The following is a 27,173-nucleotide window of genomic DNA, read 5'->3' on the forward strand; positions in this document are numbered from 1 at the left end:
TGCCCGCCAAATCGCAAAGACGGGGAGAAAAACAACGCTGCTTTCCCGACTTTTTTCATTGTATAAATGGCAGTCTTAGTGTTACTTGGTTTGGATGTCTTGAAAGCTTTCCTATAAACAATTCGCGAACGCGACCAAACTCGCAAACGGTGACATCATGGCTGGAGAGCTTGACATTGCAGATGAACTTCGTCGTTGGGCCTTGGATGAAATGCGTTTCAGGCCTCAAGGCCGACACATAAACACCAGTCTTCCAACGAAAGAAGACTTTCAAATGTAAGTACATTGACATCAAGTGAAGCTGACTGATAGCGATGATTAGCTAACAAGGTATAGCTGATGATGCATTGTAAATTTATAAACTTATTAAATTGGTAACAAAAACTTTCTGACGACAGCAAGTTAAGTCTTATAATGAGCCAGCATTGTACATGTATGATATGGTCGACAGATGTCGTAAAACGCTATGGTGACATGGTGGATTCAGGTTACTGTGAGTTGAAAATACTATGATGACATGCAACCGCGGAATAACCTTGAAGCGACTGACACCCCTGTCCCCTGAAACACCTGGAAACGAGGGTACACTTGTGTGTGGGAATCACCACATTTGCACTCCTGAAATGATACATGTAATTATACCTACTTATAATCCATCAAATATTTTCACTCGCATGCGATTGGTCTAAATGCCTCACGTGACCGAATATACCCCAGCTAAAACTGGGGAATATCCGGTGATATTCCCCAAGTGATATTCCCCAATTTCAAAAACTTCAAGGCGCGTCAAGCTTGCAATTAAAATTAATGTCAAGATGGCGGAGGGGTTTGTTTTTGTGACAGAAGAAGAGATAAACCTGCCGGTCAATAAATTGTTTTTTCAATATAAAGTACTGCTCCAATTGAACCCTAGATAAAGGAACAGAACGACAAAGCTCCGGCTGCTAGTTCGTTGACGGCGGTTTACACTTTTTACGGAATGCGATACTTTACAGTTTTTCGCTTTCAATGATCTTTAGCTTGTTCTCGAGAGGTATATAGATTCCCTGTAACCTTATCCGCCACTTGTATCTTGCTTTTGTCTTTCACGGAATTAAACAAGTTTACTTTCCTTTCAAATGTTTTACCTTTTCCCCAAACAAACGCTTTCGACTGAAGTCAAGACGTGGAGATTTTGGAAGCCAACTGACAAACTTTGACGTGATTGACATATGACAGAATGGCAAATCCTGCCGATTCCTGCATGTTGTGAAAAATATTTAAAGGATAATAAACACAATAGCCTCCATTTGACTTTGAAAGTATGCTCAGATATTTGTCCTTGGCCATTATCTGCTCCTCAAAGCTCACAGTTTTCCTCGAGCTTCGGTCTCGGAAAACTGTTCGTTTCTTGGAACAGATAATGTCCGCGGACAAATATCTGAGCATATTTTCACGCCAAATGGAGGCTATTGTTTATATATACAGTGTACACAATGGAAAGACCAACCTGCCACCACCTTGAAGTTAAGTGCTATGTGGAAGTGGATAAGTGGTTATGTGGATACACTGAGTTGCTGTTAGATTTGACAGATGCAATAACATTGCCGGACACAGTCTTCATATCAGAATATCCACTTATCCTTACCCACTTTGAACAACACCAAGGCATGAAGGCGCCAAGCTGGCTATAATTTTCTCATATCCAACAAGCACGAGTGGAATAATTGTTTTATTAAAAGCAATCATGAATATAGAGAGATTTTGCTGATTTCGCTTTGCAAGAACGACCAGAAGACAATGGTTGCTATTTCTCAGGCATGGTATAAATAAACAATAGCCGCCATTTGGCGCTAAAATATGCTCAGATATTTGTCCGCAGATATATCTGTTCCGAGAAGCGAACAGTTTCGCTCTCGGAAAACTGTGAGCTTCGAGGAGCAGATAATGTCCAAGGACAAATATCTGAGCATATTTTAAAGCCAAATGGAGGCTATTGTGGTTATTATCCTTCAAATGTTTTTCACAACATGTAGCAACGAGCTTGAGTATTTGAACATTTCGTTTAAGAACAGTTTACCGTCAAAAACGTTTAGAGCGTATGTTGTTTTCTGATACTGCTTTATCGACCAGCCGGTTTATCTCTCCTTCTGTCACAAAAGCAAACCGTTCCCCCATCTTGACATTAATTTTAATCGTAAACAAGACGCTCCTTGAAGTTTTTGAAATTGGGGAATATCCCTTGGGGAATATCATCGGATATTCCCCACTTTTAGCTGGGGTATATTCGGTCACGTGAGGCGTTTAGACCAATCGCGCGTGAGCGAAAATATTTGATAGATTATAATGGCTCATATATGGTACCGTGGCTGCTAAGCAAATCAAATCCCTGGAATTTCATTATACAGTGATCCTGTTTTTTATAAATTGTACATGTACATGTACCACTCTTATGAAAATTCTTCACCAATAGTGCTATTATTTTTTGTTGTTCTTAGTATTTTATAAACTGAAATCTAGCATGCTTCTTGTACCTTTATTTTTGTTTCTAATAATAATAATATTAATTTAATATTGACTGACTAGCTATTGGTGCTTGTAGGTTATGCCGTGGGTCCATGGTGGATATTTGGAAGTATGTGTTACAGCGTGTCAGATCCACAAAGTGAGTATTAAATGTTAAAATTGATCCCATATATGTATTTGTCTACAAACATGTACAGGCCTTTATTTCAGGCCCTTTTTACATTAGAATATTGCTTTCCTTAAATGCACCTGTCCTGTTGCCAGCACAGTTCCACAAATATGCTGATTTCAATTTTAGAGGAGAAAATTGAGATGCATTAATTACTATTATTTTTTGTTAACATCTGGTCATTTACATATAATACCAGGTTGCTGTTTATTCAGGGTCTCAATCAGCTGTAGAAACCTCAGTGTACATGTACATGTACAGTATATATACATATACATATATACATGTACAGTACATATACATGTACAGTACATGTAACGGTGTTCCAGATAAGAGAGGGGTCTCAGGTCAAAAACCCGAGAAAGCTGGCTTCCTTACCCAGGAAAATGATTGGTGACCTTAAGAAGATTTGGTTAGAACCCCACCTGTTGAAACATCAAAATTCTTCATTGACTCCCTCACTTTGAAAATTACCTGGAACACTGTGTAAGAAACTAAGAGAAAAGATAGTTTAATCTCTCAAGTAATTCCTTTGTGTTTCCCCATGGAGTTGATCCAAAAATGCAATCAATCACCAATATATTATTTATGATGACCTATATGCTCCTGAGAAGGAGTGATGGGTACAAGACATGAGATAAAGTCACAGGAACGTACATGTAACTAACAAAGACCTCAGCAGGCTCATTAAGAAACCCAACCAGCTCTTTTGGACTCTTCGCCTTTAATAAAATTTGCCTCAAGCATTTGTGTTGTGTTTAAATTTCAGCCAGTGATAAGATCTCTTTCAGATGGTGAAATTCACCAGTAGCTGGCTATATAGCGACATCCGTGAAGTCAGGCATGCAGTTATTTTTTGCTAACCAGCTAGAACCTTCAATTGTGTTCTGATTTACGTGTACATGTACAGTGTGTGTGTCGCATAGCTGTGAATACCGGTATTCATTTTATGCTTTACCCAAACTCCGATCCTTGAACATGATACACTGTAATCTGGATGAAATGTTATCGGGAGTCTGAATGAGTCTGGATAGTCAAGGTTGAACAGTACATGTACGTACATGTACAGGTGCATAATTAATTTTACGGGCTGCCATTTCATTAGAAGCAGAATGGATACAGCTGTATCTTTGGCTTGGATATTCATAATGTCAAGCTTCTTTTTCTTCCCTCTTGCAACAGAACTGTGCAGAAGATACATGGAAATTTAAAGTTGTATCCTTTTTGCTTTTTAGATGGGTTCCATTTCAAACATTACGAAAAGCCTTTTTAAAAGACAGAAATACATGTAATTACAATACAAGGCCTCAGTCCTTAATTTAAATATTCTTACATGTACTAGTGCTGAAAGTTCCTTGAAATTGCTTTAATTAGTTGGTTTTTTTGTTAGTTTGTAATAGATACATGAACATGTATTCGTCAAGTAAAATCTATCCTCACAAGGAGTTTTTCTCATGTCTGCAAGCTTTCTTCTTAGCTTTCTTGAGATTAAAATCTGCCAGCAAGTGTCAAGAGCTCAGGTGTTACAGCCCAATGTTTATGAAGATAAATTTCTTAATATTTTGAGTCACTTACATCATACAACTAAACAAGTTACTGCGTTTCAGTCACAGTAATAGTCAAGTGTAAAGTACAATTGCATAATAGCAAAGCTAGAAACAAATGCAGACAACAATAACACTACAGCATTATGTTACAGTGAAAAGAGAGATGACTAGGCCAGGGGTTGTGTGCTGTGCTGTGTCATTTTTGCTGAGCCAAATTTATCCAGTTCAGAAACGTTTTTATGACTTACAGTTAAGTTTCCTTAAAGAGTAATGCCTTGAATAGACAACATTTGATCCATGAGCAAGCTGCCCATTCAGATGCCAAACCAGATGATGAACAAAGAGATCAACTAACGGGAAGACACAAACAGTTAACTAAAGAGCTTTTGGAAGTCAGAAACAAAGTGCATCATGTTGAGAAAGAAATCAAAGCTTTGCAGAAGGAGATCCTTGAAGCAGGTTAAAATGATATTGACTTTTTATTTTTACCGCAACTGTTACTATTAGTGCCCTTGTGTACATTTGAGATGTATGCAATCGATTATACAAATCTTTTGTAGTTCCTGAAGAAAATAGTTTTGCTGGTGCAAAAATTAGTACGGTGTACAACTGTATGACATTTTAGACTGAGTGAATGTTTATACAGTAGTAGGCTAGCTCTCGTAAGCAGAAACCCTTGGGGCCCAAAAAAGGTGTCCGTAACTGGAGCTGGCTGCTTTCTAGAATGGTTCTCGTAAACAGCCACTAGAGGTGTAATGGATAGAGGGCCGCTTACCGGAGCTTGCCCAGCTAACAATAAAGGTTAGGAATGCAAAAAAAAAAAAAAAACAACAAGAACAACAACAACAACAAAAGAAATAAAAAAAACCCACTATATTACATGATTATTCAGCTTAATTCCCTTATGCAGTGTCGTGATAATGGCAATAATTGTAAAATCAATAATGCACTGGAAAATCATTGTAATAAACAGCCATGTGAGGTTAATAATTGATTAGAGGCTATAGGATTTCCTTTTGGCTGTACTTATGGGAGATTTTAAACAAAGGAAAAGTTTAAATCATAACCCCTGAAAGTGTCCATGGCCGCTTATTAGAATGTCTGCTTATGGGAATGAGTAAATACAGAGTTTGTATGGGAGTTAAAACAGTGTTTTGTGAAGATGGTCGTTAGTAGAGCTGTCCGCCTGTAATGAGAGTGTTCGTTAAGAGAGCTTCTACTGTTAGTTGAAGTGCATGGCACCCAGTTGTTTTGCTTTTATTAGTGAATTTTCAATGAATTTTTCAAGAGGGTTACTTACTGTAGGTCTTCATTTGATTGGTGGACCGTTAGTGTATACTTTTAATTTTAATGGTGTACTACGGAGAGTGGAGAGGCTGGACTGGAGGCCAGGACAACAGAGATGGTTAACTGAATTAAGAAATACAAATGGTACAGGGCATCAACTGACAGTGGGGAGTCTGGACTAGGGACAACAAGAAACAGCTTTAGTTATTACGTTTCTAGAAGTTACAGGCGACCTGCACAAAGGAGCTATGGACCCTTGTTTGATTTCCCTTGTTCATAACTACTGGTACCAATGCTTTGCTTGGCTTGGTTCAGTCTTGTGTCAGTTGAACGTCGGTATCTCTTTTGTGTGGGTTGCTTGTGTTTTTTAGAAAAGTAATAACAAACTAAAGCTATTAATTATTTCTTGTTTATTAAGCATTTTGCTCAAACATTAAATACACAATTAAGTTTTGTACAATTGTGATAAACAGTCTCTGTGCTAAAATATGGCTTACATCTATATGGAGCAATTTTGATTTTAAGAAAAAAAAGTCATTTACACCTCTCTTGTCCAAAACCCTTTAATTACTATTTGTAAATATTGTTGCAGAGGAAAACTATTCAGAAGTTGGTCAACAGATTTCTGATCTTGCTAAGAGAAATGCGTTATTGAGTGCACATTCCAAGCAATGCCGTCAGTTAGCAGAAATGTACATGCATTTGGTGAAACAGATCAATGATAAAATAACCATTTATAGAGATGTTGCAAGGTATGTATTTTAACTGATGATAATGACTTTGTGTAGTAACTACACATAAATTTTTGTGGACCACGTGAACATTGTAGCTGTCGTATTGAAGATGAGGTGTTGTTTTGTGTTGTCTGAGTAACAAAAGAGCAGAAAAAATGTTTTTCACACACTGTAGGGAGTCTGAGTGCGAGTGCATGGGAGCCCATGTCACATAGTCTGTTGTACAATTATATACACTGTAGTTTGCTGTAGGTACATGTACATGTATTTGTAACTGGATATCTCTTTCTGAGGTCTCCTCACCACTCGCTGAACATTTTTCGGAACATTCTATATTATTTATTTTATTTATTTTATGAAACTGTTCTTGTTCAACTCACATTGTTGTAACTACTGTAATCTGACGTATGAGGTGGTGGTGTAAATAAATAAATAACTAAATAAATAAAATAAAATTCTTTCAACTGTATGTCATGTATCCATCTGTAATTGCACATGGTAATGTATTTAATAGTCCCCACATACACTGTACATGTTCACAATAGTCTCATGGGGTTTACAATTCTTCTGTGGGGTGAGATCAGATGTCGGCATGCATAAAATAATATTGTTTAATATGTTTTTACTTTGCTTTTACAGGAAGAAATCAATTGACTCAACATATTACACTTCACAAGGAATCATCAGTGGGGGGTCGCAAATGTTCAGTGCTGTTGAGGGACGATCAACTCCTTCGGGATTAGAATCAGCCTGCACTGTAAGCAACAATTATTAATATTCTCTTTTGTAATGCTCATGCACCTTAATCAGGGCTGTCATCAAGTTTTGAAGCAGGTGTAATGTATAAATTTTCACCTATAGCCCAGTGATTTTGTTACCCCTTCATCCTGCATCCCTGTTGCATAAAATAAATAAAAATAATTCTTGGCACGTGTCCTGCATGATGCAAAGATCAATAAATTTTTTTTAAATTTAATGTAAACTTGTGTTGCTTGTGTTGATTTTTTGCAGTATTGAGACTTAACATGTAAATGCTTCAGTTTTAATTCAGTTTTTATGCTAGTTGTATAAAGATGTAGTATTCTTAACTAAATGAACTCTTTTTTGTTCCAAGATGCCTTTGAAAACTGCACTCTCAGAGGGCTTTAATTGAATTTCCTGATTACATCATCATCATTATTATTAATTATTATTATTATAACTGTATTGTTTTATTGATGATTATTTTGACTTGTTTTCCCGAGCTCAGATAATAGAAAGTTTTACAACACACTTTAAATTCAACAATGATGTTGCTAGGTTGTAGTGTACATGTACAACTTGTCTGTACCCAGTGTCAAGTTAGTATTACAATTCAGGTGTTTTTTGTTTCTCCTTGTGACAGAGATCTGTCAGGGAATGCTGTGAGAAAATTGAATCATTCCTACATGAAGTATGCAAGGCAGAAGAGGAATCTGGAAGGTTAGTTTGCAATGCACTGTACATACAGACGTATGACAAGTTCAGTTCAGGACTGCAATAAAAAAGTTGTGAGATTGCCATCATGATTATTTTTTGTCTAATGTTTGGGCCTCTTATGTCCAACTCTAAAGTTTCAAATTTCAAGTTTATTCAAAATTCAAAAATTTAGACTGGCCTGTAGGTAGTGAGAGCTAATCTAGGTGGGCCAGACTTACAACTGTTTCTCTTAAGTTTGAAACTAAATCTGAGTGTAAAAAACATAGATGAATGGTTCATTGAAGGAACTAACCAGCCAGAATATGCATGTATGAAGGAAAGCAGGACTAGACAGTAGTACAATGTACAATCATACAGTTAAAGTACTGTGACAATGATCTTTTGAGTTAACATCCACTGTGTATGAGCATCACCGTCCGTTAACTTAATTTTACAGTCTGTGTTGTAAAACTTTCTAAACTGAATACCAAAGTAATGGTACAGGACTTCAACTGACAGTGGAGAGTCTGGACTGGAGGACAACAGAGACAATCTCTACTCTCCGCTAAAGTACATGTATTACACCATTATTACTATTAACAATCAAAGATTAGGTTCTCTCTCCTTTGCCGAGTTGGTGATGAGGTCATCTGCCCCTGCAAAATCTGTGGCCGATGCCAGATACACGTCCCAAGATCCATTTATTTGTTGATCAATCAACTGTCCCATACAATCTTGACTCCAAGCTGCACTAGGAGTACGCTCTTTCTATGTCGAACACAATAGCATGGAACACGTTATAATTTTACTGTATAACGATGTCTAGCTTTATGATAGTACTTACCATAATTTTAATTGGCTATACTCGTAGTTTCTGTCTGACTTTAAAAGTTTAAGTACATTGTTCAAGGTACAGTTTTCCTCATGACAAGAACTGTATCCAATAGTAGAGTAGGCTTTACAAGCCCTCCCTTCCTGGGTGCTGTTCTTAAATATACATGGTACACTGTGCACTTCCATATTGTGGCTGTGTCTTACATATCGGCAGTGACTTCCCCCAAGATTATGCCAGTGTTTTTTTAGCAAAGTTTTTCATTTCTTGACCTGCCAGTACTCTGATCTGACCCAGCACTAGCTGTACATGTATGTGTCAGCGTTCAGTGCTGTCGAGATAGGTGAGGCTCTAGGTCACACAATCTATTGCACCTACCAATACTCTTGTTCTGTCCTGTCAGTGGGTAGGGTGGGAAAGACAAAATAATGAGGCTTAAATGGTGCTGCAAACACTTGACCTACAAATACTCTTTTGATACAGTGGGTGGTGCTGGAAAGATAACTTTAAAAGTGAGGCTTAAATGGTCATGTAATTTAAGTCATTTGTCATGCCAACCATAGGGGATGTGTCCCCCCATTTAATATGCCAAACTGTGTGGTGAGGTTGTGTTGTTGTTTTGTCTGCTTATATAATTGATCTTAGTCTCACATTTTTTTAATGCAGAACAGGACATTAACCATCTCTGTTGCCTTCCAGTCCAGCCTCCCCACTCACCACTAAAGTACTATGCCATTGTATTTATTGATTTTGTTAGGATTAATGATGGCAGTCAAAGAAAGATAAAAGATCAGTTGTGGACTGGAGTAGAGGTACATGTATGTTCATCATCGTCGTTAAATCATTGAGTATATAATTACGTTGCTCAAGATTTCATTTTTGAATTATTGGTTTTCTTAATTTTCTCTCTTGATATCTGCAAATGTCCTATACATTTTCCACTGACCCCAGTTATACTTTTGAACAGGGTTTAAAATCAACCCATTTTACACACCTTTGGTTCCACGCTGGTTTGTGTAGACTGTGTGGTGATCTTGATTCGAGTTTAAAAATGCTGAAATTGTGCCCTCAGATTATTTGTGTCTGCATGTTTAATGTCTGTATGTTCTGTGTGAAATGTTTTCCCCAGAAACAAAGAAATAATTATTATTATAAGGCGTTTTATCTGAGACAACTTACAGTACTGCTCAAAAGTAAGTTACCACCCTCTTGTGAGATGTGACTCTCGTGAGAGTCTTGTATTGATGGACGAGACACTCATCTCGCGAGAGGCTGAAAAACTGTAAGTACATGTACCAAGGCTTGACTTTTTTGTGAGAGTTCTGTAAGAATATCAAGTTGAGTGTCAGTGTTGTTGATACAGTATGACACCCTTGTCATGTACATTTGTAGCAAGGTGAATTATTTTATAGAGTTCGATTACAAGCTTATCGAGCATGAACTCAGTTGCAAACAAAGTTGAGCTTGGTTTGAGAAGTGGCTTGTAAGGCTGTGAGTTGACTGCAAATAAAAATTAAAATTAAGTTTATAGAGTAATATTATTTATTATTACATGTATAAGCACACGCTACAGAGTGAGATCAACAATGTATGACAATGCCTCATTATTCTTTCACGTGGTGGCATCAATAGTAACTTGAAGCTGTTCAATCATCCTTCTAGAATACACTATCTCAGCACCAAGCAAATGATATCCTCACGTCATTGTGTCGAATAGCACAGGACTCAGCTGTCAGCTTGCGGGAATTATCTGTAAGAATCGACCTTAAAAAGGATGCGCAGGAACTCAAGTATGTTGTGGTTCTATTGAAATGGTTTATCATTTATGTGCAGCAAAGTTTAAGGGTTCAACATGTACATGTACTGTTCGTGTATTGGTACACAGTGTATCAGGGGATAAAGAAGAATTAAATGCCATAGATCTTCTGGGGGGAGGGGTCCAGCTGAAGTGCCATCAAAGTTTTCATCTCAATGTCCAATAATTTCCAGTTTGCTCTCAGCATGGTGCTGTTTCAAAGGACAGAAACTGTTCATCCATATTGTCTCTGTGTACATGTACCCTGGTGTATATTAAATACATAATATATAATTATTATAGGTACATATAGCACTTGATAAACTGTTATAGGGGAACATGACAAAATACTTAGGATTTATTCTAGAAACTGGTCACTGAGGACGGCAGTGGCCCCCTTCTGTAATTTTAGGGGGGGCCTTTTTTCGAGAAAAAGGTTATTGCTAACTCCAAATAGCAAAATTCAATTGAGGTCAGTAGCAAAGGAGGAAACACCTTAATGAAAGGAAACATGGATCATACAAATAAAAAATAATTAAGTTAATTTAAATTAAAATAATAATAACTAAATATTAATTTGTGATAAAATTATTCATTAGATAGTGTACTGATGTAAAAAAGGTCAGGAAAACGTATTAATTAAGTGTCAGAGGATGCAAGAGTAATACTATGATTCATCATCGGATGTTTTAACTGTAATCTACCTGCCGTGTTGGTGTTTGTTCTATACTTACAAAGTATTAAGTTTGTGTCAACAGGTTTAAATATGAAAATTCAGGCAAACTGACAGACACATCTTCCCCACCCTCCCTACTTCAAAGTGTTCATCAGTTGATACAGGTTAGTTATAGTATCTTCAAGGTACTATAAATAAATTATTTATTGTAGTCAATCAATTTTCTTGCTGGTACTGTTTCTTAGACTGGGTGCTTTCCATTTAGCAAAAATTTGCATTTCAACTGGTTGAAATGCAGAAGAAAACATGGATTAGAATGGAAATTTCCTGGAACAAAACAGACAACCTTTGGAGGTACATTGTACTCCACTTTTTCTGTTCCAATTGGTTAGAATGAAAATTAGTGTTCTATTTGCACAAAATTTCCATTTCCCACTTTTTGTCTTCTTGTGCTGTCATTGAGCTATCATATAAATTATGTCCCCTTTTGATTTACCAATAAGATTCCAAGTTTGGAACGGATGGAAAAAGTCTTTTTATTTGATACTGAAAGTTTCTGAAAATTTTAGCGAAATGGATTCAAATGCCCCTGGTCTCTCTCCGCTTCTGTATTCATCTTAAGTTTGAATGTATCCTGGAGGGTTGGGTGGGGGAGGGGAGCTGCTGTAAGGGTATGTTTAATTCAAACACTTTAGTCTGGGAGAGAGAGTATAAGAATCAGAGAGTTTTGCTCTAGAATAAGTTATCTTTCACTGGTGAACTGATACAATAGGAAATAACGCTCTGAATTGAAGTTAAAAATGTGCCTAATGTACATGTACGTGTATCTTACATAGGCACAGTGTGAGTGAGACTGTAATGTTGATAGCATTGAAATCCGTAAAATAGTTAGCTTCGCATAGGATAAGGTTTTGCAGTGTCTGGTCTACAGTAGGGTTGAAAAATGTAGCTGTATGTACATGGTCTAGTATACATGGAGGTGTGCCACTGGGACTCTGAAAGCCTTACCCCAACCAGCAGTAAGGACTGTCCCCTCCCCTGCTGAAGGTGGGTCCATTGTGAAGCACATGTACATGTACTGTATGTGTCAGCAACAAAATTTAATAATGTCAGCAAATTTTGTGAGGGCTGTATATTCATCAAGCCTTCAGTGCAAAATTAAGAGGGTTTTGTGTAAACTATAATTATTATAAATATACATGTAACAGTTTTATTTTGTGTAGGAGGGTCAAGCTGCACACTTTCAAAGATTTATTGAATCTGAAAAAGGACTTAATGAAGCCTGGAAAGCAAGAAAAAGACTCAAAGCAATACAGCATGAAATGGAGGCCAGTCTAGTCACAAGTTATGAAGATTCTCCTGGAAATGTTGAGCTGGCAAGGTACATGCAGAGATTAATGTTAATCAACATAAAGGAAGATTTAATTAGACAAGCAGTAGAATTTCGCTGTCTCTATCACTTGCAAGCCAGAAATGTTGACCATGGATATTATTAGAAACAACTACTCACTAATTTACAGTCATTTACGACCAGCTGTTTCAACTCTTAAGCATTCTCTTAAATGAATCAATTTTGTGTTTTCTTTGAGTGTTGAAGGTCATGGGGATCTACTTTATACAAGACTGAGTAAAATACAAGCTTGATAGTTTTACGTCACTTTCCATTCAACCACAAATTCTGGATATTCTGGGTGAGGAATTGAACGGAACAGAAATTTTCCAAATAAAAATTTCAGAATTTTGGGTTTACAGCAGCTGTACCTTGGGAGGCTGTACTATTGTTCTGGAAAATCAGAACAACCCGAAAATTTATTTTTATTCGGCCATTCCAAATCGGGTCCACTTTTGCAAGGTAATATAATCATAATAAGTTGATTAATATGTTGTTTTGGTTTTTGTAGAAACACTTGTGAATGCAACAGGTTTGTTTTCAAGTCGGTTGCGGTTGACTGGATAAAACCGTTCCATTCCAAGTAGTGAAAATAATGCTCTTAATTTTTCCCCAGAGTATTGCATCACAATGAGTTGGAGTTGATGGCATCCAAAGCTTCGCTAGAGTACATGAAAACTGCAGTGATTGAGCTAACCAACTCCAGAAACGAGCGGCAGAGAGCAAAGGAAATTCTTCTCATGAAACACAAAAAGATTGAAGACTTTGAGAAGCTCGCTGTAAGAGAATTGTACAGTAATATGTCATATGTATAATTCCAAATTGTAAGTTCCCCAACATATGTTAGCCCACCAAATCTCAGATGCTCAAATCCTTTGGATAATATGAATGCCCCCCCCCCCCCCCCCCACCACAATCCTGGTCTAAGCTCATAGCCTGTTATTGTTAGCTGTTTCAAGCTGCTAGCTTACTGTTTATGCATGTAGCTAGCTGCTTTTAATTCAATTCAATTCAATTCGTTTATTTTGCCTTTAACCAAAAAAAAAAAAAAAAAAAAATACAACATAAATACATTATAGACGATACACAATATTCTTACTATTACAATGTTCATACTTAACTATTTACAATATTAACTGTGTTAAAGGCTGGGAAGCCTATATAGAAGCTGGGGGCTTATTAACTATAGGCTTCCTAGAACTATAGGATATAAATGCTAACAAATGCTAACAACTTTGAACGCAAAATTCACTCCAATAATATTCTCCACCCCTCTGAAAGTACAAAGTATACCCCTAAAAGGCTTTGAACAAATTCAGACAAAAGGCTAAAATTTGAAATAATTTTTTATGTTGTATATATTATATATTGACCAAATAATACGCTATAAACTTAGAATGGGCCCTTTGCAGCTAACGGTCACATGGTATAAACTCCACCATGCTGGAGAGCAAGCTACGCACTGGGACATCCAACACAAAGAAAGTTTGACTGGATCAAGTCACTTTGGGTTTGGATGTCCCAGTGTGCAACTTGCTCTCCAGCATGTGACCGTTAGCTGTGAAGGGCCATTGCCATAACGTAAACTGAGTTACCTTAAAAATATACAGAGCAATATTACATTGTAGCTGAATTGGGTTTTACATTTATGTTTCTTCAACATCAGAAGTAATAGTATTAAAAAGATTAGTTACTGGTACACGTAGTCCTAGTCTTGAACTCAATGGGTTCGAGCAGTCTCTGCATTGCTGTTTAGGGGTGTGGCACTTATGCGAATGCAGTACTTTTGCTCGAATCTGAGGTGCTTATTGGTGAGGTGTGACACTTAAAGGGGCAGTGTCACCTACGTGTATTTTGTAATGTTACTTTGAATGGCCAAAAAACACATTTGTGTTGTTGGAATCGTTAAAATAATTGTTCAGTTTTGTTAATAGTAATCCCACTACTACACAGAAACTACTGCTAGTTACAATGTATCTTTGACCGTGGATGGCCAAGATTGAAATGGGTTGAAACTTGAAAAAATAGGCAGTCTCAGACTGCATGTGTCTACTGCAGTTATGGTATAGAAATGTGATATAAAAGAATTGAAGAAAAGGGAAATAAGACTGAAATGAAAACGAAGAGGGAGGAGTGGAAATAGGATAGAGATAAAAAAAAAATGGTTGTAAAAATGTTGCACAGAATACTGGTGAGATTGAGATTAAGCTGGTATCGTTTACCACAAACATTTTGTAAGAAGAGAACTGTAACTTTATTCTAACATAAACAATATATTATATAATCTTACAACGAGAACCACAACTTTGTACTGAAAGCAATGCAGCAAAGTTCTAAACATAAAGTACTGAAAGCATAGTTCTAACCTGAAACGTAGGCATAAAATGCAACAGAAACTATTAATTAATCTATACTGAACAAATGAATGACAAGTAGCATTCTTTAACCCTTTGACTCCTGTCGAGTTTCCATAGTTTTCGCATAAATTAACTTTTTTCCTAGAGCGGTTTAAAATGCGCAGTAGATAAATAAATATCGTTGGCTTCCAAAATTAACTGCATATTAAACTGGAATGATTAAACAAAGTGTTTTCTGACGTAAAATGATATCGTTACTATTAATCATTTGCCGAAAAACACACTTGAACGCAAAAATATCTAAAATTCACGGCATGTTGATGAAGACCATTGGCATATCAAATTTCAACCCGCTTATGCAAATTGTCCTTGATTACGCATTTGTCGCTTCTCAAACGCATATATGAATTGACAAAGACACAAAAATCAACAAAAAGTTTTTCCAACAAAACATTTTATTGAAATAAACGATGCATTTGCTATTAGAGGCCAAAACTTTCAGTTTTTTGTTTGCGTGCGTGCAAACACGCATGTAAAATTTGAAGACACTCCGTGTTTGTTCAAGGCGATCACTCGCAGTAAATTCGGGCACGTTTGCGATGAAAATTACAGAAGTTACAGAATTCTGGTTCAAATTATCACTTAAACTATTTGTAAAAAGCAAATCAACATCGGAAAAAATCATTTACCGTGTTGTCGCCATTGTCCTGATCCGGAAATACAATCGCTCAGATCTCGGTCAGTTGAGGATTAGCGTCGGCTTTCGATAGGATTCCAATTGGGATTCCTGTGGCATTTACGCTCTTACACTCTTTCACTCTTTCACTCTTTCACTCAACCCGATGACATAGTGTCTACGCTTCTCTAGAAGCCGTAGACACAAAAATTGGCGTATTTGAAGAAATTGCAAAAAACTGATTATAGTTAGTTCTTCCCAGGAGAAATCCCTTATTATTTTATTCTCGGTGCTCTAACAGCAATTTGATTTAGTGAAAAGTTACCTTGTCAAATATTAATTTAAGCAGTTTCGACCAAAACATAGAGAAGTTTCCATGACAGTGCCCCTTTAATCGTGGTGCCTGAAATGGTCACAACTGTATAGTTTGTAAGGGGCTTGTAACTGTTCTGGGGGGGTGGGGGGAGATTCTCTGGAACTTAATGTTCTGTCAGGAACCCATGGGCCACAGTTTGTTTCCACACTGTACATAAACATACAGTGGCTCAACAACAAGATTAGTGTGAGGTTACCTGTAAACAAAGATAATTTATTAGTTTTTTGTGTGCAATTAACATGTATGTGTACAAGCTACATGAACATGACTTGTTTATATCAGGTGTTGATCAATAAATTTAATAATTATATGTTAATGTTCTCTGTTGAAACAAGTCATGTTTTTTTTGACAGCAAAGCAAGCAGTCTCTTATCCAAGCTCTTGTCAAACAAAATTCCAGTGCCAAAGCAAGGGTTGAGAAACACAAGCTTGAGGTAAACTGTGAACTGGCTGGTCAATTATATCTACGTACTACGGTACAATGCAGCTTTTTTCATAATAGAAAAATTATTATTGTCCTTGAACTTATAGTGAACCTGTTTGAGTTACATGACACACTGTACTGTGAGGTTAAAATAAGCTCCTTGTTGAGCTGTGGTAGAGAGGCTTTCACTGTGGTAACTATAAAACTTTGTGTACTGTCCTTCTTGTAGTAGATTACTGTGGTACATAGGGAGCTTTACAATAACTTTTTCAAAAGATGATATGAATACACCGTATTCACAAATGGCGGACACACGCGGAAAAGACTGGCACTACGCATCAAAACGAGGCGTTTTAGGATAAACAAAAAAAATTTCCAGCGAATGTAAGCTTCTAGAGGGTCGATAAGTGCTGAGTTTCTAAAAATTGAGTTTTTCTGATCACTTAGTCCGAACGAGTTCAAGTTCTAGTGTTTATTATTTATTGGTTGGCTTCTTGTAGCAATCTCAAATGCAAACTAGACACTCACAGGAAAAAACTGAGTTAGATTGTTTGTTTCAAACCTTCGAGTGTAATGTCTACAGAAAATATGAAAAGTTGTTAGAAAGATCTTCACTCTAGCAGGCGCCACAAAGGTTTATTCGATGTATTTTTTCGAAAGGGAATTAAAACAGGTTTCGAAGGAAAGAAAACGAATCTACAAACAGACGCAGTTCCAAAGAGGGTTGCGTGGTGATTACTACTCGGAAGTTCCAATCACAAAAGCTACAAAAACCGACTCCTACTATTGTGAACAGCTCTAATGCCTAAAAAACGAAAACAAAGGGAGGTGGAGGGAAGCTACTGAAAGAAAAGTTTAACTAAGGAAGCAATATGTGAGCCAAGACTTAAATATTTCGGTACATTTTAGGCGCTTTTTCCCCGAAATAAAAAAGATATCATGCATCGCAAGATTGGCCAAGATTCATGCAAGTCTTAGTTATTGAAAATGTGGCAGTTACCAAGTCAAGAGGAACTACTGGCAGTTACCAAGTCAAGAGGAACTACTGGAAGTAAGGTATCAATTTTAAGAAAACGACCCTGCAAGGAAATTCAGGAATGTCACTCTCTAATGCATTATATTGTAACTGCATTACAAGGAATGGCAAGTTTAGGAACCCAGTGAGAAGCGAAATACGATAATCTAATTCTGACGAATTACCTAATTAAGTATGCAAATCTTTAATGATTTCAACCGAAATGCCGGTTAAAAAGCCACAATGCTGTGTTCGCTAGTCCCTGTTTCACGGAATACAATTTTCTCATTCAGGCAAGAAATGTTCCTTCTGAGCTTGTTCCATTATTAAACAGTTGGATTTTGATGACTTGATTGATTTAACAAATTATGAATTTTGAGGGGACTACATTCTCTGCTTGTTGTTTACCGTTACGGCTACAATATAAGTGAATCGAAACAGACAAGTCTTGGTTCACCTGTTGCTTCTTTTCAAATTATTCGTCCAGCCGTTTCTCTCCACATCCTTCTCGTCCTTTCGTTGTCGTCTTCGTCTTTTTTTTCTTGGTATTATAGCGGTTTAGACAAATGGTTGTAGTCTCTCTTGCGCTCGGAACGTCCGATACGAAGTTGATCACGCAACTCTCGTTAGAAATGCATCCTTTTGTATGTTCATTTTGTTTCCTTCAAGACCTGTCTTACCTTCGGATTCCGAAAGACATACCAAACAAACTTGTGTAGTATCTCTATCCATCTGCGCTCGAAAGTTGAATCCTTCGGAAACAAAAACTCTAACTTATTTGTTTCCGTGATTGTCTATTTTGCGTTTGGGATTGCTACAAGAAACGAACCAAGAAACACTAGACCTCTCTCGTTCGGAATAAAACCAGCGATCTGAAAAACTTAAAGCTGTTTAAGAGCTTATCAGCGAAATAGTCTCTCTGTGAGCTTGTACTCGCAGGCAAATTATTTTTTGTTTATCCTAAAACGCCTCGTTTTGATGCCTAGTGCCAGTTTTTTTCCGCGCATCCGCCATTTGTGAATACGGTGTATAGTTAACCAAAAGCTTAATAAAATAATAGTTATCAGATCTCAGTTGGCAGCAGCCTTCTAACTGCAAACCACTGGGTGCATAACTATCCATGGATGCAGGAAAAAATACTTCCAGCAAATGCAGTAATTATAATTATGTCAGAATAATGGAGAGAAAAACAAAAAACACTCATATATCGATCACAAGGAGGCTATAAAGACAACGTGGCTAAAATGGAGACCATATGAACAAACATTGCAATGGTAACACCAGTACCAGCACTACTGATGACATCTGTTTTGGTATCAAACGTCACGTTTGCTAATTTAGGGTAGTAATCATTCCAGAAAGTCATTCGGTGAGGATAGTATGATGCTGCCATCCTGGGGTTTGCATCTAATTTCAGGTAAGCTCTGTGACTGGAGTTGAACCGCTGCCAGTTAACGCCACTGACTTTCGGTAGTGCAGATGTGGCAAAGTCTGCATACATTTTCATGATAACCCGGCTGACATTTCTGTCAGTTTCATCAAATTTGAGAGGGATCCCTGGTAACATTGGGATTCCAAAGTCGTAGACCACGTTCTCACCATGGGCCACGCCCATCCATTCAGGCAAGAAAGACTGCTTTGATCTGTGAGTGAACTCGTACACATGCACAGGGGCAAACAGGCTGTGCATATCAGCCGTCTCAAAAGTTGGTGCAATAAAAATGTAGTCTGCAACAACATCTGAAAGTTGGCTTCTTAGTGCGTATTCATCACTGTTGTCCGGCCATGGGGTGTACATGAATTCCAAGGCATCTGCGATGAGTTCAGCATTCTCTTTTCTGAATAACAGAAAGCAAAAGTAAGCTCACTGTGGTGGTGAGTTATCCTGATTCAGGCATTAAAGTAGCGCGGAGTGGCAAAAAGGACTGATGAGTTGGAGGATTAGAAGGAGGATGGCCCGTAACGACATTTTGTAGTTATTAATTTACGCAGTTTTCCGATAGTGACCAGCATCGATTGATCTCAGAATATGTTGAATACAGGGTTCATGCTACTCCTTGAAGTCCTTGGAAAGCCCTGGAATTTAATTTTAGTTTTCAAGGGCAATTGAAAAGCCCTTGAAGAGAAGAATTTTTGCTGAAAGTACTTGAAAATCATGAAAGCTCCTTGAATTTTTGTTCGTATGGGAAATAATGAAGGATTATATCAAAGTAATTCAGGGATTGAGTGCGGATTTCAAAATCGGACGCTGGGAACTAACTGCAACTAAACCGAAAATGTTAACTCACCGATCGTTTCGGAATTGTGCCAACTTTGTGAGAAATGACTTGAAGAAAGCTGGACTTGTCCCATTCGTCATACTCCCCGTTATCCCCAGAGAAATGGCTATGCTTCCAAGAAAGACTGAACCCTCCTGACTGTTAAAACTCACGATTAATGGCACTTTGTTGAAGTCACCACTCTTCCTCAGATACCTGGGCGTGTCAGAAAGAAAGTTCTTGTCCACGACTGGCGCCCATTGCATATGATCCACGAACCGATAGCTTGTTTTCTGAGAAGTTTTCTCTACGTCCGTGCTTTTTTTCGTACGTATGCAGGCTACCATTTCATTGTGATTGTCCGTAGTACATGCCAGGTTTTTGGCAAGCTCTTTCGCGTAACGACGGGCAAGCGAGATTGGCTGAATCACTGTGGGGGCCAATTCTGTGCCGCTTTCCGCAATGGCCTGGTGGAAGAGAGTCTTGGATTTAGGTGACACCAGGTGTAGTCCTACACTATTGCCGCCAGCGCTCGTTCCAAATATAGTTACCTTGCTGGGATCCCCTCCAAAATTCTCGATGTTTTCCTTGACCCACTCTAGTGCTTCCACTTGATCTAACATTCCATAATTTCCAGGGGCTGCAGAGTCCCCTGTCGTCAAGAACCCGAATACCCCGAGGCGGTATTGGATCGTGACTACCACAACTCCTTGTAGGGCCAAAATATCGCTGGGAAACATGATTGAAGACCCTCCCTGGAATCCCCCACCGTGAATGTAAAACAGCACTGGTAAACTCAAGCTGACGTTCGGAGTATAGACGTTGAGATACAAGCAGTCCTCGCTGAACGAGAAATTTTGAGCGTATGGTTTGAAAAGGAAATCAAAGGCTGTGTTTTGCAGGCAAAGATTTGCATGCTTTTTTGCCGAGCGAACCTTCGGCTTCCATTCTTTTGGCGGTTGTGGTGCTTTGAACCTCAGGTCTGCAATCGGTGGGGCGGCGAAAGGAACGCCAAGAAATTTGCTGACGGATTTAAACGGGTTAGAGTCGTTCGGATACGAAGCCATTACACCCTCGATCTGACCATACTTTGTTGACACGATGACAGAGGACGCAAGAGGCACAAATGCGCAGAATATGGACAGCATTGGCAAAATAGTAGACAGTAACATCCCGCTTTTCATGATCTTGTCGTGTGACCTGCTCAAAGTGCACCTTAATTCAATTTGCTCTCTCAAAAACTGAGAGAGTGATTGTTTGTCAGTATTTGCATAGACAGACAGCCACTTAGTATACGCGTAGGTAATTAGTAATTATTCACTTCATGAGTGTATACTTTATCCCTTTTCGTCAGTGCTTTGTCCTTAATCCAAGATTTACTATATTTGGTAACAATATTTCCAAACGTACGCTTGGCTGCCTTTGTCAAACCTTGAACCATGTAATGAAACAATAACAACAACCAATATTCAAATTGAAACGAACATGAAAGGGTGCACGATTTTGCCAAATTTGTTCAATTTAAGGTGTTGAACGCACTCTATAATCTATGATAACTGCTAGTATTTATGATTTATTTAAACACTAATGTGGGCCAGTAAAAATCAACGATTAAATCGAACGACGTTTCGGAGTCGTCATCGTTTAATGTGATATAGGAGTTTAGGTATCTACAGTATAAACCGGACGTGCTACATCGCTTGGACGCGAGACACCTCTAAAGGTATACGTTAAGCTGTCAAAAATAGTTCGCCGAAGATTAACATAAATAAACATTTATGCAATGTCACGCAAAAATTTAGTTTGGCTCGGATTGAGTCCGACTAGACGTTAAAGGCCTGGCTAAAGTAGGAAACGTTTGTGGAGTCAAATGTTTCCCAATTTAGCCGCGCGGGAAACACATTTTGCGGAAACAAATTTTGCTGCTCGGAAACAAGAAAATGTTTTTGCCTCAGGTCAACGTATATCGAAAAGCTACTCACACTTATTGATTCTCATCATGACAAGAATCACAATATTAGCACTGCTGCAACACTTATACATCGAGGCACTAATTTACCCAATTCTGAAACAGGGAGAGATCAAGGAATTAAACATGTTTAAACCGCTTTTGAATCCAATGGCTACCCTACAAACCTCATTACCCAAATTACAAAGAATAAGTGTTTCCCATCACCAGTCCCTACACCTAAAGAACTTGTCGAACTTCAAGAGAAGATCTGCCCACATGCGGCTCATGTTGCCTCGTTAGTTTCAGAGAAGAGTACATAGTCAGTACAGATTATTCAGTTTCTACAGTTTTTGGGAAAAGGAACAGTTTTTAACTGCTTGCCGCACGATGATTTCGAATAATGATTATATATTTTATTTTATGTTAAGCTCCTTCATTATATTCAAGAGAAGATCTGCTCACATGCGGCTCGTGTTGCTTCGTTAGTTGCAGAGAAGAGTACAGTCAGTACAAATTATTCAGTTTCTACAGTTTTTGGGAAAAGGAACAGTTTGTAACTGCTTGCCGCACGATGATTTTGAATAACGATTATTATTTTTTTTATTATTTTAGCTCCTTCACTATATTCAAGAGAAGATCTGCTCACACGAGGCTCATGTTGTTGCCATGGCGAAACAGCTGCACAACAGCGTGGCGCGGGAGGTGGACCAGTTTGCTGCATTGCCACTGGATCAATTCCATTACTCAGGGATGGAAAGGTTAAGAAAAATGATTTTCCTCTCTTTTGGATACACAAACAGAGCGTAAAAAATGTCAAAGAGGGTCAGTTTCAAAGAAACTGTGGTCCTGCGTCGGTAGTGGCATGGAAACAAATAATTTGTTTTATCAACTGAGTCTGATAAGGTAATCAGCCCTTTGCAGCTAACGGTCACGTGGTACAAAATCCACCTTGCTGGAGAGCAAGTTACACACTGGGACATCCAAAACAAAGCGACCTCATCCAGTCAAACTTGAAATTTTTGTTTCGGATGTCCCAGTGCGTAGTTTGCTCTCCAGTATGGTGGATGCTGCAAAGGGCCCATTTGGCCATCGTAAAAAGATTCAGGAGCTGTCTGTGGCGTTTCGGGTTTTAGCCCTTCGTTCGCTCTAACGAAGTGCTAACACTCGAAACGTCAGCAACCGAATCGCTTTACGATGGCCAACCGAGGGCCTCTTCATATGATCCCGGTTACCGGGATGGCTCTGTAAGCGGGATGAATTTTGCAGTCAGTTCATATGGGAAATTTCATCCCTCAAAGTAAGGTTGTTAATCTTATGGATACTCCAAAACAACGTTCGGCACCCAATGATTCTTATGACGTTTACCCCACAAAAAAAGTATTTCAAACTTAACAGTACGAAAAATTTAAAATGAAAATGGAATACGCCTCGAACCCGGCTCATTTTGCCTCGTATCTGCTATCTATACACACTACACTAACGGGACCAGCTGGCGATAATGGTAATTTTTAACTTATTTTAGAGAGTTAGCCATCACTACAAATCACAGCTAACCGTTTTTAAATCAGTCCTTAGGCCTAAATTTGTAGATCAGTGCTTAACCCCCCAAACGCTGTTCCCTGCCTTAATGGAGCTCTATTCTCTCAGTTCGCTGCCAAACAAATGGGTTTCTGTTCTCGTCTACGTCAGGACAATGAGGGGTAAGAATATTAGATTGTGTAAACATCATAAGGTGTCCAACCTTAATTGTCCAACCTTGCCTGTTATTAAAAACTGGATCATTGTATAATGCAATTCCAGAGATTTGATTGGCCTAGCGGCCATGGTATATGAGCCATTAGACCATACCCGAGAAATAGCGACTATTAAATTGTCTTGTGGTTGTTTTTACAAAGCGAAATCAGCAAGATCTAGCAATATTTCTTGGTTGTTTTTTAATAAAACAATTATTCCACTTGCACTTGTTGGATATGAGATGAAAGATAGCCAACGAGGCGCTTCGCGCGCTCGTGGAATAATTATTAATTATACTTACAGAGTGTGAGTTAAAAGTCACTAACAGACTGTGGGGTAATGAAATAATACCGGTATTTCGTTATTTTGTTATGGATTTCTTCACCGTACGTCGTGAAGAAAAGGTCAGTATGTTGGCAACGATTGTGCTTCCCTCTATAATAACGCAGCCTAAATTGAGTTGACAGGCAATTAAAGCATTAGGTCGAGCCAATACCGACAGCTTGCAGTGTCAGCTGACACTACCCTTCTTTTTCAGTGCAAGAAGAATCCCAGTCTCTGAGTTGTCAATCAATCGTTTAGAACACCTGTCATCTAGTCCCGGAGGCGCTGCAGTAAGGACAGTGTTAGACAGCTTGGACTTCCCATCCTACAAGGTAATGAATAAGATCGCAGTGGTGTGGTAAGTCGATGGAAGCATTACTGACTTTTGGTCTCGTGTGTGAGCACTCAAGGAGTTGGTCTTCTTAGTGACCAGTCTTAGACAAAAGTTTTAGGCTTGACGGAGAGTTTTTTTAGGGTTTTCTCGACCCTATTGTATGGCTTCGCTTAACCATACCGTAAAACCTGATAAGGAAGTACATAACACAACCAAAGTACATTCATACATAAATACTTTAAATGATGAGTAGGTTTAAGACTGTGGGTAGCTAAAGGGCTGATGTGAACCTACTTTCGTTTAAAACTGAATACATAAAAAGAATGGATCCAAAAGGTCTTGATAAAAGCACACAAGATATTACTTTAAAAAAGTAATATCTTTACAAACTCAAAGTGGTTCCTTTTTTTTAAAAGTAAAAAGGATGACTCAAAACAAACCGTTGGATTTCTCAAGGTGTATTAGCCTTCCTTTGTTATGTTAGCTTGATAATCAGGCTTTTAGACTTTGCTGCTTAAGTAAGTTGAGGTAGCTATTAAATGGCAATCTTACCCTCCGCTTCTTGAAAGCAAGTAAGAAAAATGTCAGGTTTCCAGAGCATGTAGAGTCTACAAAAACGACAGAAATACTAACGATACAAGCCAAAAATCTTGTAATTTTCTTTCTGTCTCTTTCCGATTTATTTCTCCCATTTTCCACATATCAACCTATTCACAGGCTAACCCCTACTGGAGAGAGTAAAGATTGCAGTGCGTGAGAGACTGAAACGGGTTTTCTTAAAATAAATAGTGTCTGTTTATGTGAAGCTTTCTCTCCAATATCTTGCCGCCTTTCTATGGCACCGTTTGGCTAACGTGTAAATCATCCTTTGTACCCACTACAGGCACCGGAAGAATTACTACCAACAACCATGAAGTTAAAGGAGAAAGGCAAGAACCTGACTAACTTTCTGTTGCCCATACGTACATTTAATTAGCTTTATAGATCAATTTCGATATATTAAAGTTCCAGCTTGACTACGAGGCTTAGGGGAATAAAACAAAAGAAATTATTTATCTCTGAACCTCAAGGTTATTTCTGTTGTTTTATTCCCCTAAGTCTCGAAGCCAAGTACGAATTTTACATTTACAGTTTTTCGAAATTGGTATATTTTCATTTTAGTTGCTAATGTTCAGCATGGTGTTCAACTTTAGCGTGTGCGTGTCCTTGGAAAGCAGTTTTCCCCGCAAATATGCTCTGAATGTCGTTGTCTACTAGTTGCACTCATTTTGTTGTCTAGTAAATAATAAGTAGACCGAAAGGCCGCCTCTTTCCTGAGCGGTGATAAACCCAGGTGCACTTTGTCACTTTTCGCTCGTGGAAAACTCGTCTTTGTAATTGTTAGACATCGCATGTGATGCAGACCGTGGACGAAAGATGTAATGCATATGAAGGACCATCGCAGTTATGAATGCTAAGAAAAGAAAGCCTAATAGGAATCAATCCAGGCTTGAGCGGGATACGAAGCCATGACCTTGCAATGCTCTACTAAATGAGTTATCAAGCCAACTGGAGACATATGAGTACTACGGATGAAAGATGATTGAACGGACGAAAGACCGTCTTAGTTATGAAAGCAGCTCTTTAATTTTTTTGTTTAAGCCGTCTTTTCTCGCTTTCTTAACTGCGTTGGGTTTCCATCCACATGTTTTTTATATCGTTTTTGTTGGTTAACATGCCACGACTGACTACCATCCGATAAACTTGCTGAAACCTTCAACTCGCAGTGGGTTAATTGTCGAATGTCTTTCTCTCTTTTTTTTTTTTAAGTTGAAGACACAAGGTCTCTTGCACAGTCACGTGATGGTGCAGTATCAGAAGTTGATGGTGACCGGTCTTGTGAACAGATGGTCGCACGCTTAAATGGTGAGCTGACACCCCCTTCCCCCCCCCCCCTCCCCCCAAAACGGCTTGGGTTGCTTCGTGTACATCAATCTACAATACACCTTTTTTATGTATAAGAACGTCTAATTTTGCGACCGAGGCTGAACCGAAACTGAATGCCCTTCAGTACATTTTCGTGTTTTGAGCCTGAAACGTTCTTAGCGTGTTCTTAAGTTACGTGGTATAAAATTTGTAAACCGGTATTAATGACACCAGGAAACCTAAAAAAGACGATCGTGCGCTGTATCACATCAAATTCCTTTGACATACGTGCTTGTTGTTGCTACGTTTTGTTTTAGCTCGATGCAATTGACTCCTTTCGAAATATTAAAATCCAACTTGATATCGAGGTCCAAACGACACGACAGAAATGAAGAAACATGATTATTCAGTTTCCTTTGTTTGTGTCCTCTAAGCCTCATTTTCAAGCTGAAGGTTAATATATCGAAAGGAGCCTTTACGGGTGCAGAACGGAATGGAAATGCTCTATCTCTTAATCTCAGCTTATCATAAAATCTGGGTCAATTTCAGCCTCAACGTTTAAAACAAGGATGTATACCTACAATTTTGGCACGAGAAATTGAAGGAATTGGATTTCAAAAAATCAAAACTCTATTACAATCGCAGTGGTAGGAAAAAGTCGTACGTCTCTTAAAGTCGGTCCTTGTTGTTGTTTGCATCACGTGACAGGATTGAGACGCGAGGTTACTCAGCAGGATTGCACACAGCTTGACTACGTTATGCCGCTGATACAGAACGGGCTCAATAAAACCACCAAAGCTTTATCTGACTGCATTGCTGCCAAGGATACCGTCACTTCATGGTATGGAATCTGCTAGCTTACGAGTACTTTTGAGAGACTTGAAGCTGTCGTTTGTTTTCCATCCTCGTCACTTGCTTCATTTATTTTCGATCTTCTTTTCCTTGCAATTGCCAGAGGTAAATTTATTCAGGGTTGTGTTGTTGTGTTTTCAGGTGGGAGCAGCCAGCGCAGTTTGTTGTACCTTGGGTGAAGTTGGATGATATGAACATGAGACAGTGGTCTGATCAATGGACACTGTCAGCCACTCGCTTGAGACAGCTACAGATGAGTCACTGACAAACAAAACATAAAATAAACGTTTATCCGCTTATCTAACATTTCATTTTTTTGTCTTCATAATTGAAGTGTACATGGGAATCGGCGAAATTGTTTTTGTATATTTCAAGCGGCAGGCATTTGAATTCAGAGGTGCTAAAAAGAGATGGCTGATCAGTCCTTCCTAAACGGATTTTTCACTGATCAAATCTCTTTGAAACAGGAAATAGAAGATGAATTACTTCAGTTGAAAAATTAGCGATATGTCTCGTCACTGTCCCTTTGTTCACAAATCCCGTAGTTTGAGGTGTCACTCCTAAATCAACGTGCCCACGGTTTTCGATGCACTCC

General features: G+C 38.4%; 2 protein-coding genes across 2 annotated transcripts; one reads left to right on the forward strand and one right to left on the reverse strand.

Moving 5' to 3' along the window:
* LOC146453289 (uncharacterized) lies at nt 1-26,877 on the forward strand. Its single transcript, XM_085096812.1, has 19 exons — nt 1-276; nt 2,582-2,644; nt 3,857-3,889; nt 4,505-4,680; nt 6,101-6,260; nt 6,882-6,999; nt 7,627-7,703; nt 9,269-9,323; nt 10,174-10,301; nt 11,065-11,146; nt 12,206-12,363; nt 12,989-13,151; nt 16,135-16,215; nt 22,042-22,187; nt 23,702-23,819; nt 24,705-24,750; nt 25,631-25,726; nt 26,435-26,567; nt 26,720-26,877. The coding sequence occupies exons 1-19, from the start codon at nt 158-160 to the stop codon at nt 26,841-26,843; spliced, it is 2,076 nt and encodes a 691-aa protein (XP_084952938.1). The 5' UTR covers nt 1-157; the 3' UTR covers nt 26,844-26,877.
* On the reverse strand, nt 18,253-20,643 carry LOC146453290 (neuroligin-2-like). Its single transcript, XM_085096813.1, has 2 exons — nt 19,509-20,643; nt 18,253-19,058 (listed from the first exon to the last, which is right to left on the reverse strand). Exons 1-2 carry the CDS (start codon nt 20,624-20,626, stop codon nt 18,443-18,445), a joined length of 1,734 nt encoding a protein of 577 aa, XP_084952939.1. The 5' UTR covers nt 20,627-20,643; the 3' UTR covers nt 18,253-18,442.
* Nucleotides 26,878-27,173: the final 296 nt, after the last annotated feature.

The sequence above is a fragment of the Pavona decussata genome, unplaced genomic scaffold, assembly GCF_977016875.1.
Source record: "Pavona decussata unplaced genomic scaffold, jaPavDecu1.1 SCAFFOLD_339, whole genome shotgun sequence".
Taxonomy (NCBI): Eukaryota; Metazoa; Cnidaria; class Anthozoa; order Scleractinia; family Agariciidae; genus Pavona; species Pavona decussata.